The sequence below is a fragment of the Carya illinoinensis genome, chromosome 11 (genome assembly GCF_018687715.1).
Source record: "Carya illinoinensis cultivar Pawnee chromosome 11, C.illinoinensisPawnee_v1, whole genome shotgun sequence".
Taxonomy (NCBI): domain Eukaryota; kingdom Viridiplantae; phylum Streptophyta; class Magnoliopsida; order Fagales; family Juglandaceae; genus Carya; species Carya illinoinensis.
Window position 1 is genome coordinate 13418132 of NC_056762.1, and position 13821 is coordinate 13431952.

The following is a 13821-nucleotide window of genomic DNA, read 5'->3' on the forward strand; positions in this document are numbered from 1 at the left end:
ACACCTTGGATTTGGTTTTCATTTCAATGTTCTTTACCTTAAAGAATCTTCCTTTTGTTTTGAAAAGACTACACAATATTTTAAAGTATTGGCTCTAACATCAGTTGAAAAACCCCCTCCCTCTAGGGTTTTAAAGTTAGGGGAACTCCATACTTATGGGCATAACCTCTAACCTAATATGTATGGTTTGCTCTATTCTCTTTATGTACTCATGAAATCATAACATAAGACCTCAAGCATCCCACCAATTCCACCTTGTTTAACCTATAGTCAGTCAAATAAAAAATGAAGCTCTAATTTCTTAAAGTTAGTCCTCCAACCCTAATGACCGAAACTTGTCTTCTCACTCTACTATTTGAAACTTGAAATGGTTCTCCTCCCTTGATTGCAACACCTCTAAGCACTAGTGTTGTCACAAATCTCTTCTTCAACTCTTGAAACTAATCCTCATACTCCTCTAGCTAAACAAACCGCTCATCCTTTTGCTCAACTTGGTCATCAGTGCTCCAATACCATAAAATCCCTCTACAAATCTCTTGGAGTATCTAGCAAGTGCTAGAAAAGCTTCTGACTTCCTACACATTAATTGGCCCAGGCCAATTAATATTTGCTTCCACTTTGGCTAGGTCCATTGAAGTTTCATCTCTAGATGTAACATATCCAATAAAAGAGATATCCTGAAGCCATAACTCAAACTTCTTGAACTTGGCATACAGCTTCTTCTTCCTCAATGTTTACAAGACAATTCTTGAAAGGGCTAGCGACCCTTGTGATTATGGCTCTTTCTATGGCTAAGAATCTAGCCTCCTCAAGAATGAGTCATCACTAGATGTACCATCAATGACACATTCTAGCATTGCAATATGCCCCTCACCCCACAGTTCTATTTTCACAGTCATGATGCACTACAACAGATTGGACTTTTCCCGACGTTGTAAAATCGCCGGCAAATAGGCATAAATCCCCGCTATAGTAATATTCCAGCGATTACCTAATCGCCGCTAATTCGCCGGTATTATTCTTCCACTTTACCTATAACACGGCGAATAAAAAAAATCGCCGTTCTATACGTAATATTTCGCAGCGAGTTTGGTATCGCTGGCATATAATTTGAATAGCGTCAAATTCTATTCCAGCGATTACGAAATCGCTGCTACATTAATTAGCAGCGCTTCCATAGTCGCTGCCATATACTGTCCATGGTTACAAAACATATGGCAGCGATACATGCATCGCTGGCAACTTATTTTGCAGCGCTTTTGTAATCGCTGCCAAATACGCAACCATTTCAAAAATAATATGGCAGCGATAGAAAAATCGCTGCTAAATAGTAAGGCAACGGTTTTTTAATCGCTGCTATATAGTTTTCCTGTTTCACAAACATATGGCAGCGATTATAAAATGGCTGCCATACCATTTTGCAGCGCTAAAGTAATCGCTGCCATATAGGTTTCAATTTCCAAAATCATATGGCAGCGATAGAAAAATCGCTGCCAAATTATATAGCAGCGGTTCCTTAATCGCTGCTATATACATTGCCTGGTTCAAAATGCTATCCCAGCGATCCTAAAATCGCTGCTATATGATATGACAGCGCTATCTTAATCGCTGCTAAATCCATTTCTACTTTTCAAATTATATGGCAGCGATAAAAATTTCGCTGCTATATGATATGGCAGCGGTTTGTTAATCGCTGCTATATGGTTTTCTGTTTCAATAGCATATGGCAGCGAGATAAAACTCGCTGCCATATGATTTGCCAGCGACTAAACATCGCTGCAATAGGATTTTCTAATGGGAATCTATCGTATTAAATGGTTTTTTGAAATTATTGACGGCGATTAAAAAATCGCTGGAGAAACCTGAAAATCGAATTTTATATAACCTAGTAACCCAATATTCTTAATGGGTTACTAGGTCTCATTTATACTTTCTCCATTCATCGAATAGCACCTGATAGACATGATCATTTAATTTTCCATACTTAAACAAAAATTGAGCTAACCATTTCTATTCAATTCAAAATTTACTCATATGCATCAAATGAATTGACCAACAATCATATAATATCTTTTTACATTGGGTGGTGCATTATACGAATCATATCAATTACAAACTGAGCTACTAATTACTCAAAAGATAAATATCACTAGTATAAGTTATTTCTAGATGACTCTACTCTCACTAAAACCAACAACTACCAGTAAAACATCTCATATTAGTTCAGGACTTTTCAACCAATTAAAACATCCAATTTTCACAAGATGACTTTTACAAAGAAAGGTGGTGAACACCAAGATAACGCCGCTCCCACAACGGTCAGCCCATAAAGGTGGTTGGCCATATCACCTGAAAATAACATGAGATATCCACAAGGGTTCAGAAATTGACAACAGGCCCATCAGAAATTGAGATAGTTTAAGAAAATATAAATGCAGTGGATTTAGTATTAATCATAGAGGCACAAGGTAAACTAACTAATTATGGCATGATGTTGAAAGTCTATTAAGTCTTGCAGAGATGAGATTTATTTGTTGTTAATGGTGAGACTAATAACTTACTAACATTTGGTCATATAAATCTTACTGTCGGGCGATTCAAGACTTGGACAGAAAGTGGCAAAAAAGTCAGAAGCCATAGAGTGCCCTTCATCTCATCCTATAATAAGCGGTTTGAGGAAGAATCGCTGGCCAAATAAGAAACTGATCCTAGCATTTGGATGACCAAGAAAAACCCTATTATTAAGTTGTTCTTTCCGATAGCTCGCTGCAGCATGCAATTACTAATTGATATGGGGGTTTCTATTGTATGCTAATATATATATTTACTCGGCTGTAATGTCGTAATTGCATGTACACTACAAGTTTCTCTAGTTTTTGTTTTGGATCACATTAAGGAAAAAGCAAAAATCCTTAAATCATGTACCTTAGCGAACTATTTTTTCCAAAACTTGTTATTCCCATCAATTCACCTATTTGCATGCGCCAGGTACAAAATGGGCGCAGCCGTACCACGAGTTGCTTAATATTCAAGCAGCCATGGATGGATTGATCTATGGTGCATGTGCAATATGCTCGAAGAAGCATGAGAATTTTAGCTACAACTACGTCCTGGGGACTCAATTTATACAAGCTCGGCCAAAAAATGATGAAACAAGACTCAATTTATACTACTCGGCCAAAAATCTGATGAAACAAGACTCAATTTAAATAAGCAAAATGTTGATTCAATTTGTTAACTCACTCCCCATGCAGAATCTGAAAAGAATGGCATGAGCAAGGTGTGTATCGATGGTTGTCAAAATAACCCTGATTGTGTCCTGCTTAGGCAAACCATTTCCGTAAATTATTCCATACATGATGAATTAATTGAGTGAGTTAAATGACCAATCAGTTTGGAAATCTGAACGATGTATTTAAGCAAAACTGTGGGCAAAGTTCAGGCCTTATATCTAACCTAGAGTATCTGCCAACCCTTGATGGGTCGATTCCCAATATGCATGCAGCAGTTATACTAACTGCTGGCTGGGGGGGAAAAACATACCGCAAGATGACTCACATACCAATATGTTAAGTCAGCAGCAAAATCAGCACTCAGCAATTAAGTTGAGATATTGGCATGACCAGCTTTTTGTCCCCTTCCATTATGACAGGTGCACCACAACCAAAACTTAAGTTATACTACTGCAGTGAGGGTACTGTAACAGAACTTAATCACTTCTTGTATGCAATCAGTGTTAATGAAGCTTACCATCATTATTTGGGACATGTCGAAGAGCTTCATCATTCAGGAATTGGTGCTCAAAGCCTTTAAAACTGTAAAACACCAACAAAGGAAGTATTCATTGCCTAAATAGTTGATACATGAGACTCATCCAACCAACATTATCTGAAAGAACTAAACACTTGGCACGATACAACCTACAGCACACGCTTGAAAGCTAAGGAAAAGTGTATAACCTGCTATGATTATAAATCTGATTCCACGGGGCTTCCTTAAATACTCTGCCACATTCTCATATTCTAGATAAGCATTAACTCTACTTAAATTTAGTTACACGTTTTTTGCAGCCACAAATTTAAAAAGGTTGTTCCAAGGCAACCTCTTGCCCCTATTTTGAATGAAGCCATTCAGATCCATAAACATGTTTTAGTAGTAAAACATACAATGATAAATAACAATAAAAGCGACATTAGAATTGGTTATGGATCTTACCTTCACTCTATTCCCCGATTGATAATGCATGGTAATTCAAACCAAATCAACAAGTTAGTCTAGTATCTAAAATATAGGGCGCTCATAACTAATTTTCAGGTCTGGTTTCTGTTAATATGTTAATATGTCCGAAGGAGATGGGATTAAGTTGACAAGTGACTTTAATGAGTACCATCTTAGCGATGGTGTTAGTAAATCTCTAACTGCCGTGGAATAGGTTTATTTTACTTTAAATAAACCTACAGCACTTGTTGGGTTTCTTCAGTCCTAAGATGGAGAAAGAAGCAAGATATTTGTAAAATAATAGAGGGGAAAAAACCTAAAACCTGTCTAATGCAGAAATGGTTGATCTCTGTTGAATATCATTAACAGAGAGTATGGGTTTCCACTGGCAACCTCAAGACATATCAATGCATACTTCCCTTCTTTACCGTTGTTTTGAATTTCAATGCTCTTTCATCTTGCAATGCCTTGTTGTTGCAAATGAAACATCCTCCTTTTGACCAAAACCCTATGGAAGCTACTAGTTCTGTTATTTAAGATAATATGTAATATAACTTACATTTATATATAACTGTATGATATACTTGAAGACAATAAATGAGATCTAGAAACATAATAGTATCAGCTGGGAGCTAAAAATGTAAATACAGAAATACCATTCCAGCTTATCTGATTCATTTGGAACTCTCTCCTCCAAACTCTGTTCAGTTTTGATTAAGTCTGAAATGGAAGATTGTACGCGTCCTCCTTGCTTCTCATCTCAACCTCTACGTGAATAGAACTGGGTCTCATTACAAAACAGGTAGAGATCAATGAACAACTCCAAATTAAATATAAACTTTATGGTAACAAGCACAACGAACTTAGAAAAAGTAACTTTTCGTTTTCCCCCATTTACATGAAGAAACATACAACCAAACCCACTTACCATGCACGTTTTCCAACAGCTTACGTCACACTTTCAAGCTTTTACAAAAGTCTTACTCCCTTTTTTTCATCATTTTGTTGGAACCATATGATGCAAGGTGTCAGCCTCGTAAAAACAGATCTAATTTGTTCCAATTTCCCCTGCCAAATGTAGCAATAAAACACCACCACTTCAAACCTTAAAAGTTGAAACCCCCCAAACAAGCCCAAGCAAAAATTAGGTGTTAAAAATGCTGAGGACAGAAATCATACCTCCATAACTCAAACTGTCAAATCCTTTCAGGTTATATTTATATAGATATAGTAATATCTATATATATTGAGATGGATATATTTATATAGATATATATATATCTATATATATATATATATGTATTGCCCAGTTGTGATATTGTCTAACAAAAAACCACCCAATCCAGTACAAAAAACCAAGGAGCATGTCACCCCCCTTATGGGTCGGGGGAATCGTTACACTGAGTCTGTCGATACGACTCAGTGAATGAAGGATGATCCTTAAAGAACTCCTGAAGCAATCTATCAGTCTGCATCTGATGCGCCCTAAGAGCCCGCATCTCTGATCTCATTTCATCCAGCTGACTCTTATACGCTTCAGCATCTTTCTTATGTTGTTTAGAGTCTTTCTTGTGTCTTTCAATCTCAGACAGGTAGCATTGCATCTTAAGTTGGTCACGTTGTCTACTTGACTCGGGAATGACCATCTCCCCGAGTCCTCGCGCATATCCAGGTCGATGGCCAAGGACCTCCCTGAAGACAGTCGCTGCTGCCTCATCATTACGTTGCTCTGGTTCTAGGCCATCCAACCTACCTGTCATCTCCTTCTGCACATGCACAGAACAACGATTATTAACATAAGTTCTTCCTAAAAAATTACTCATTTATTATTGTCAAAAATAGTATATTGTAGGGAGATGGACTGTATGTAATCTACTCACGTATGTTTCTTCTGTAGCATCTGTCACAAACTTGTTCTTCTTCTTCGACCAGCGCGTCTCTTTATAGAAGTCAACCAAATTTCCATTCTCAGCGCGCTACAGAAGATGAGCAACACGTATAAGAAGTTTTTCGAGGTAGAAACATAAGTTTATTGTTTAACTTATGTGCATGGAATTACAAATAGCACATCGTGTTATTCAACCACTACCCAACTTTGTGGTAATTATATCACAAAAATGCAAAGGAAAATGGATTCACATGTAGAGGAACGTTTTTATAGAAAATACGTGTTTGGAATGCGATCAAGATTATTAAAATGAACATGGTCAGTTGGGAGGCATTCTCATACCTTTTGCTCAAGGATTCGGACGAATGATTTACGTCCTGATGTGTGATTAATTGCCTGCTTCTTCCTGTTCTCCCGGTTTTGAGATGAAATTTTCTGCAATGCACACGTTTTTTGGTTAGCTATGTTGAACAGCCACTATATTTGCCTCTTTAGACATACTAATTTAAGGATTTATTACAGAAATTTGAGTTGGTTAATATATACCTTAAATGCATCACTGCCCCACCTTCCACACAACTTGACCCATACAAGAGGGTCCACCAAGCTTGTCCCACTAGCTAACGCCTCTTCATGGCTTTCAAATGATTGGTAAATCTTGTGCAAATCGTGATGGAAGGAGTTGAAGCGCTTACGAAGTGCCTTTGTCACCGTCAATCGGTGGTTTTCCCGTTCCCAGTCGAGCACGAAGTCAGACTACAATTCAGAGCAAACTAGTATTAATATTACCATTATGAGACATATAAACCACTTCAAACTCATCATATGATATCGAATTGATATCACTTACCCGAACACGATCAATGAGCTCCTCTTTCATGGCTTCTGGGACATCGGTCCAGCGCGCATAGCTCATGTCACAGTATTGTTTAACAATCCAGGATACTCGTGTCGTGAACATAGAAGCATGCTCACAACACGGGGCAGTCTCACCATCATTTATCTTTAAAAGTATTTTCCCGTACTTCCTCACCTTCTCAAACTCGATGCATCTAGCGGGCCCACGAAATCGTTTTCTTTGTTGCTGCGTTACTTCAGGTTCTGTGGGGGCGTCCGCAACTGTATTGAAAAACTCACTAGCTTAGTATATGTAATGTCAAAGAAACATAATTATAACAAACACATATTTTGTCAATGCATTCAATATATATCGAAAAAGTCAATATACCAGTTTGTGGTATACTGGCGTCCTCCAATCTCGCGTCTTCTCTAGGAGGTGATTGTTCGCGCACTGGTGAGGCTTCCCGAGTAGGCGCTGGTGTGGGGATTGGGTTGGTAGATGGTGGGGGACTTGGGGGCTGTGTGGAGTCATCCGACGAGCCAGGATTACACTCCTCCGGGCTGTGATATGAGGCAATTTTCGCTCCCCTTGGTCGGTTGTGGCGAGCCGAGTACGGTACATGGCGCCTAGCCCGAATACCTCGCAGCCTCCCTCCGCCTCTAGAACTGGGTCCGGCTCGGTCACCTGCGTGTGTATTATTACAAAATAATTTTAACAAACGTTAGGTCCATAAACACCAAAAATCTGAAAGTAATACGAGAGTCGTTCGAAATAAGATCAATTATCTACCAATTTCAACAGTATGTTAGTAGACTAACCCTTGCACTATGATACACATATAATTACAAAGGCCATGAAGAGATTAGTATAAATTATATACCTTGATAATTAATAGCGCTCCTCATGCCGCCAGCTTGAAGATGGGCCTTCTTGATAAATTGGTCTAGTAGGAGAAAGCAATTCCGACCAAAACTTGTCTGTGCAGTGGTTTTCCCTTAATGTGACGTATTATTGTTTTCCCCTCACCTGAATAAGCATCACTCATAGAAATACAAACTGTAAGTCAAACAATACTACAGCAAATAAGAATATAAAAACAAGGGAGTGATATTCTACATATTAGTTCAGTCAAAGAAATCAAAAAGTATACTTAATGTGGAAAAAAAAAACATTGGTAATCACAAACAATATTGAATACTTAATGTCACAATCTGTGGTACCAACCTTAATGCAAAGAAGTTCCTGGCATATTTTATTAATCTGACCCAACATCATCGTCTGTGGATAGGTCCTCCTCATCTGAATATTCCCCCTCACTACACGCATCTTCAGAGCCAGAATTCATCATGTCATCATTAATAAAGTCTGATGAATCTATGCATTGACCATCCACATGCATGACTTCCCGTGCATCAATATGGCTAGGTGGTATATCAAGCCGATCCAGTGGAGTTGACACTGGATCAGAGTTATCACACTGCACTGGTTCATAATAATATGATGACTCATTTTCTTGATCGGCCTCATGGGTACTTGATTCGCCATCATTAATATCTGCGTTACTCCTCAACATGGACGGAATGTTGTATACATTCCTATTTGTATAGTTCTGCACAACACCCCAATTCCCTTTCACCCTTAAATCTCTTATGTAGAAACATTGATCAGCCTGACTTGCCAACACGAACGGTTCATCTTTATACCAAGTCCTGCTCAAGTTGACACTAATCATATGGTCGTCCACCCGAACCCCTCGTTTTCGATCACCAACGTCAAACCAATCACATTCAAATAGGTACACCCGACGCCACTCCATGTAGCGTAACTCTATGATATTTTTAAGACAACCATAAAAGTCTGCATTATTTGTGGCCTCGTCCCCAGTTACCAAAACCCCAGAATTTTGTGTACGCCGGCGAAGTTCACGACCCTTCGTATGAAACCGCTTTCCATTTATTATGCATGCATCATATGATGCAACCCAACGGTCAGGCCCGCAAGCCAACGCATACAGATCAGCTGACACATCAAGCGGGTTCTTGGTACGATGTTCCTGGATCTATAGCAATATTGTTGAAGATTTACAAGTTTTTATTATTTTCATAATTCCAAAACATGTCAAATAAATTTATGATGTCAACATAGATAAGTATGGAGGAGAACTTACACAGTGCTTGAACCAAGTTGCAAACTCGGTTTGATGCGTGCTCACGATGCTGTTTGGGTGTTGCACCCTACATTTCTCGTAGTGTTCCCTGAATTTGGAGCACATAATCGCAACACAGTTCAACAAGCGTTATGGGCATGCATATATAAAAACTTGTTAAGTTTGAGATGGAAGTAGATTTTGATCTAAAAGAGATTGATGCTTACTGTATATAGGGTCCAATCTCCGGACAATTGTTGAGCACATACCATATGGCTGCCTTAAAGAGTTTATCTTCTAATTGCACATTGGAAGCTATACCCAAAGGACGAACTTTCTGGTTAAAAACTCGGAATCCATCTATAGTTTCCTCTTCATCAGCATCAATGTTGCGGTCAGCTCGATTGAAGCGCGTCTCAACATCTTGGAGGTATATGGAGCAAAATGTCAGGCATTCAGTATGAATGTAGGCCTCGGCTATTGAACCTTCTGGTCGGGCCTTATTCTTAACATACCGCTTGAATTTGCCTAGATATCTCTCAAATGGGTACATCCACCTATATTGTACTGGACCTCCAAGTATAGCCTCATGGGGCAAATGGACAGCTAGATGGACCATGACATCGAAAAAGGAGGGAGGGAATATCATCTCCAGTTTGCATAAAATGGTGACTATATCAGTTTGGAGCTGGGATAGGCGATTCACATCCAGTGTGCGAGCGCACAACTCTTTGAAGAAAGTGCTAAGTTCAGTCAAAGTCAAGGCAATGTCACTTCTTAAAAACCCCCCTGCAGCAATTGGGAGTAGTCTTTGAAGGAAAACATGACAGTCGTGGCTTTTCAACCCAGTGATTTTGCTATCACGTGTAGAAACACAGTTCGAGATATTGGAAGAGAACCCGTCTGGAAATTTGATATCGCGTAGCCACTCACATAACTTCTTCCTTTCATCTCCATGTAATGTGTACAGTGCATGCGGCATTGTTACATGATCACCTTCACGCCTCAAATGTAATTCTTTTCTATAGCCCAATAACTCCAGGTCACGCCTTGAATTGATATTATCCTTAGTTTTTCCTGAACTGTTCATTAAAGTGAATAAGACGTTCTCGGCAATATTCTTCTCAATATGCATAACATCTAAATTATGCCGAAGTCGAAGTGTTGACCAGTAAGGTAACGTGTAGAATATGCTGCACTTTGTCCAACTCAGCTCTTCGGCAGTACGTTTTCTCTTCCTAACAGATTTGCCAAACGTCACATCCCCAATCATCTGCAATTGAGTTAGAATATCGTATCCTCCCAAATCCCTTGGTGGCATGCGATGATCTTCTTTACCGTTGAACAACCCTTTCCTCCTTCTCCACATGTGATCTGGCTGTAAGAAACGTCGGTGTCCCATATAACAATGTTTTCGGCCATATTTCAACCAATTGGAGTCCGTGTCAGCATTACAAGACGGACAAGCTAATTTTCCCTTTGTTGACCAGCCAGAGAGATTCCCGTATGCAGGAAAGTCATTGATTGTCCACAACAATGCAGCATGCAGCGTAAACGTCTCCTTACTTGAGGCATCATATGTGGGTACCCCATATTCCCAGAGTTCAAGCAACTCATCCAGCAACGGTTGCAAGTAAACATCGATCTCATTCCCTGGTGACCTTGGCCCTGGAATAATCAGAGATGTTATAAAGAATTGGTCTTTCATGCATGACCATGGCGGCAAGTTATACGGGACAAGGATCACAGGCCAAATGCTATGAGGTTTAGCCAAGTTGTTGAAGGGAGTGAAGCCGTCACTTGCTAGTCCGAGCCTAACATTACGAGGATCCGCAGCGAACCAACTATGATGTTCATCAAATTTCTTCCAAGACTCAGAGTCAGCCGGATGTCTCATACTACTATCTTCTATTGCCCGATGCTCTTTATGCCATCTCATATCACCTGCTATCTTCGCAGACATAAAAAGACGCTGCAATCTCGGTTTCAACGGAAAATGGCGCAACACTTTTTGAGGTATGACGCGTGATCCGTGTGTATTTGGCATCCACCTCGAAGCCTTACATATGGGGCATTCATTAAGCGTGGCATATTCCTTCCAGAATAAGATGCAGTCGTTGGGGCACGCATGGATTTTATGGTAATTGAAACCCAACCCGCGCTCCAAAGACTTTGACTCCTCATATGATTGTGGTAAGAGCGCATCAGGAAAGGAAGACCGCAATAGAGCAAGGAGCATGTCAAATGATTTAATTGACCATCCACCGATTGATTTGATGTGTAATAACTTCACAATGAAAGACAACTTTGTAAATGTTGTACACCCGTCGAAAAGAGGACGTCGGGCATCCTCCAGTAGCTTGTCAAAAGACGTTGCTGGTGAATCTTCAGGAATTGGTGGCCTATTTGATGATCCAGTGTTCTCTTGTGGCACATCAACAAAGGTGCCTGCATGCATGTCATCCAACATCTGCTGCATGTCATCAATGTAATCATCTTCGGGTATATCCTCATTCGAGATATCGTCGTCACTGACGTATTGTGTGGTATCCTCCTCCCCATGAAATATCCATTGTGTGTAATTTGGATTGATCCCTTTCATGAACAAATGGGTTTCCACCTCAAGTATAGGAAGCCACAGATTGTTAAGACATGTACGGCAAGGACACCGAATGCGATCCCGTCCACTTGCATGAATTTGGGCTTGTGTCAGGAAATTTTTAACCCCTTCGGCGTATGCAGGTGATAATAGTCTATCGGGCTCATTCATCCAACTTTTGTCCATCTAAAAAAAGTGGGTGAGGAATAGAGTTAGACAAACAGAGCCCATGATTACCAGGTAGTTGATGAAGTCACGTTTGACAAACATGGAAAAATTTATGCAAAATATATGACCTTTGGGAACATCATGCAATTGCATGACGGGTATAGTACATGAAATTTGAACATGAAGAAATGTAGAATTCATACACATATGTCTAGCATGTGTATCTGTTGAAAGCCTTGCTCATATGAGAAAGGTGTGTATGTTACAAGTATCACTCATTCCACAGTTGAGTTAGTGGAATGAGTGAGGAAATTTGAGTTGTACATTAGACATCAAGATTATAAGAGAAGCCTCTGATCACATGGTATCACAATCTTGATTGAGTGATTAAATTTAGTTACCAATTGGATCCCTAAACGAACATAGCGTGGACCTCATGAATGGAGTATAAATGTTTAACTTGAAGTCTAGGCATTTTCGGGGGATAACTGGTATATCAATCCAATGATTTCTAGTATTCATTGGTTCGTTGTTGCATGACTCATGAGGATGGGCCTTCTTCCAGCCTCCTAGAGAACATCACCCACAATAACAATAGCTTTCTGCTATAAAAGATGGATGTAGCTGTCTAGCTGATGATCATGTACCTTGCATAGACAAGGACAAAATCCCTAAGCTTTAAGTACTTAGGGAGGCCGGTCTATATAAATATATCTATACACTGCTGCATTATAGAAGTAAATGTTCTTTTTACTTGCTGGTTTTTACTTCTGCACTATTTTTAATGCTTTGTGCCCAGACTTTGGACTCTGATCACATCAAATAAAGCAAGCAAGCAAGCAAGCAAAGCAAAGGGGCAGTCATTGTCTGTGTAGACACGATTTTAAGTACGTACAGCAGGGCCAGCTGCCTGCCTCAGGCCCTCCAGTACCCCCATCGATCATGGTTACATTTATCTCTCCCCAATTTCCTATATCTATTCACATCAGTTCACTCAAGGTCTTAAGTAATTACTGCTACTAATGCTGCAACTTTCCTTTTGTTTTTAATGGAAATTAATTAATGAATGATCAAGTTGACAACCCTTTAATTAATTTCATCTAAAATTAATTTAAAGTGGATTATTATTAGAACCAAAATGATTATAAAAATAAATTTATAATCATATTAATATATGTAAAATGTCACAAATTATTTTCACGAGTTACAAATTTATAGCAATTTGTAAATTTATTTATTTAGAATTATAACATTTTTATAATTATATGCAAAAATTATAGTTGACGTTTTAAAAAAAAAACCCAAATCTGGTCAACCCTTTAATTTCTTATTGAGTTAGCATGGTCAATAACTCAACCACAAACACAAATGTCAAACTGCTCATGTGGCCCCTGGCCTGCCTCTCTTATCAGCACTAAAGGAAGGCTAGAGCCTAATGGTAGAGGCAAAACCCAAAGATTTGAAGTAATGGCAGAGAGAGATCCAGAGGCCTGTACAAAAAGGGACATGACTATCAATTAAGGGTGACCTTCCTTAAAATCTAGATTTGTTGGGTTTCTCTAATAGGGTCGGTGGCCATCGATCCTTAAATCATCAATTTATTTATTTTTCTAATTCAGTTTAACTAATCTATTTCATATAAATAAACAAAAGTATATTGAGTCTTTTGTTTATTAATAAAAATAAATAAAATAAAATCTATATTTCCATTCAATTAAATTTTTATAACAAAAGACTCAATTTTGTTATCTGAGATCCCAAAACGAGTAAAAAGATAAATTAACTTTAAACAATCTAAAATACTAGGATATGATGTTCTATTCTTTTAATCACACTAAAAGTAAATTTGAATAATTCTATATAAAACACACACTAGTTATAACATATATATAACTAATATGTGATATTATAATCAACATATAAATAATCAGATCCCACATTGTACAAAGAATTCATAGGAG

The 13821-nt window shown here is 38.7% G+C and overlaps 2 protein-coding genes across 2 annotated transcripts; both read right to left on the reverse strand.

Annotated features, from left to right (window-relative positions):
* Positions 1-5544: 5544 nt before the first annotated feature.
* LOC122282923 lies at positions 5545-7100 on the reverse strand. Its single transcript, XM_043095000.1, has 5 exons — positions 6957-7100; positions 6653-6862; positions 6449-6541; positions 6099-6194; positions 5545-5984 (listed from the first exon to the last, which is right to left on the reverse strand). The coding sequence occupies exons 1-5, from the start codon at positions 7065-7067 to the stop codon at positions 5595-5597; spliced, it is 900 nt and encodes a 299-aa protein (XP_042950934.1). The 5' UTR covers positions 7068-7100; the 3' UTR covers positions 5545-5594.
* Positions 7101-8202: 1102 nt separating this feature from the next.
* On the reverse strand, positions 8203-11572 carry LOC122282221. Its single transcript, XM_043094173.1, has 5 exons — positions 10141-11572; positions 9667-9882; positions 9363-9516; positions 9115-9202; positions 8203-9006 (listed from the first exon to the last, which is right to left on the reverse strand). Exons 1-5 carry the CDS (start codon positions 11570-11572, stop codon positions 8203-8205), a joined length of 2694 nt encoding a protein of 897 aa, XP_042950107.1.
* Positions 11573-13821: the final 2249 nt, after the last annotated feature.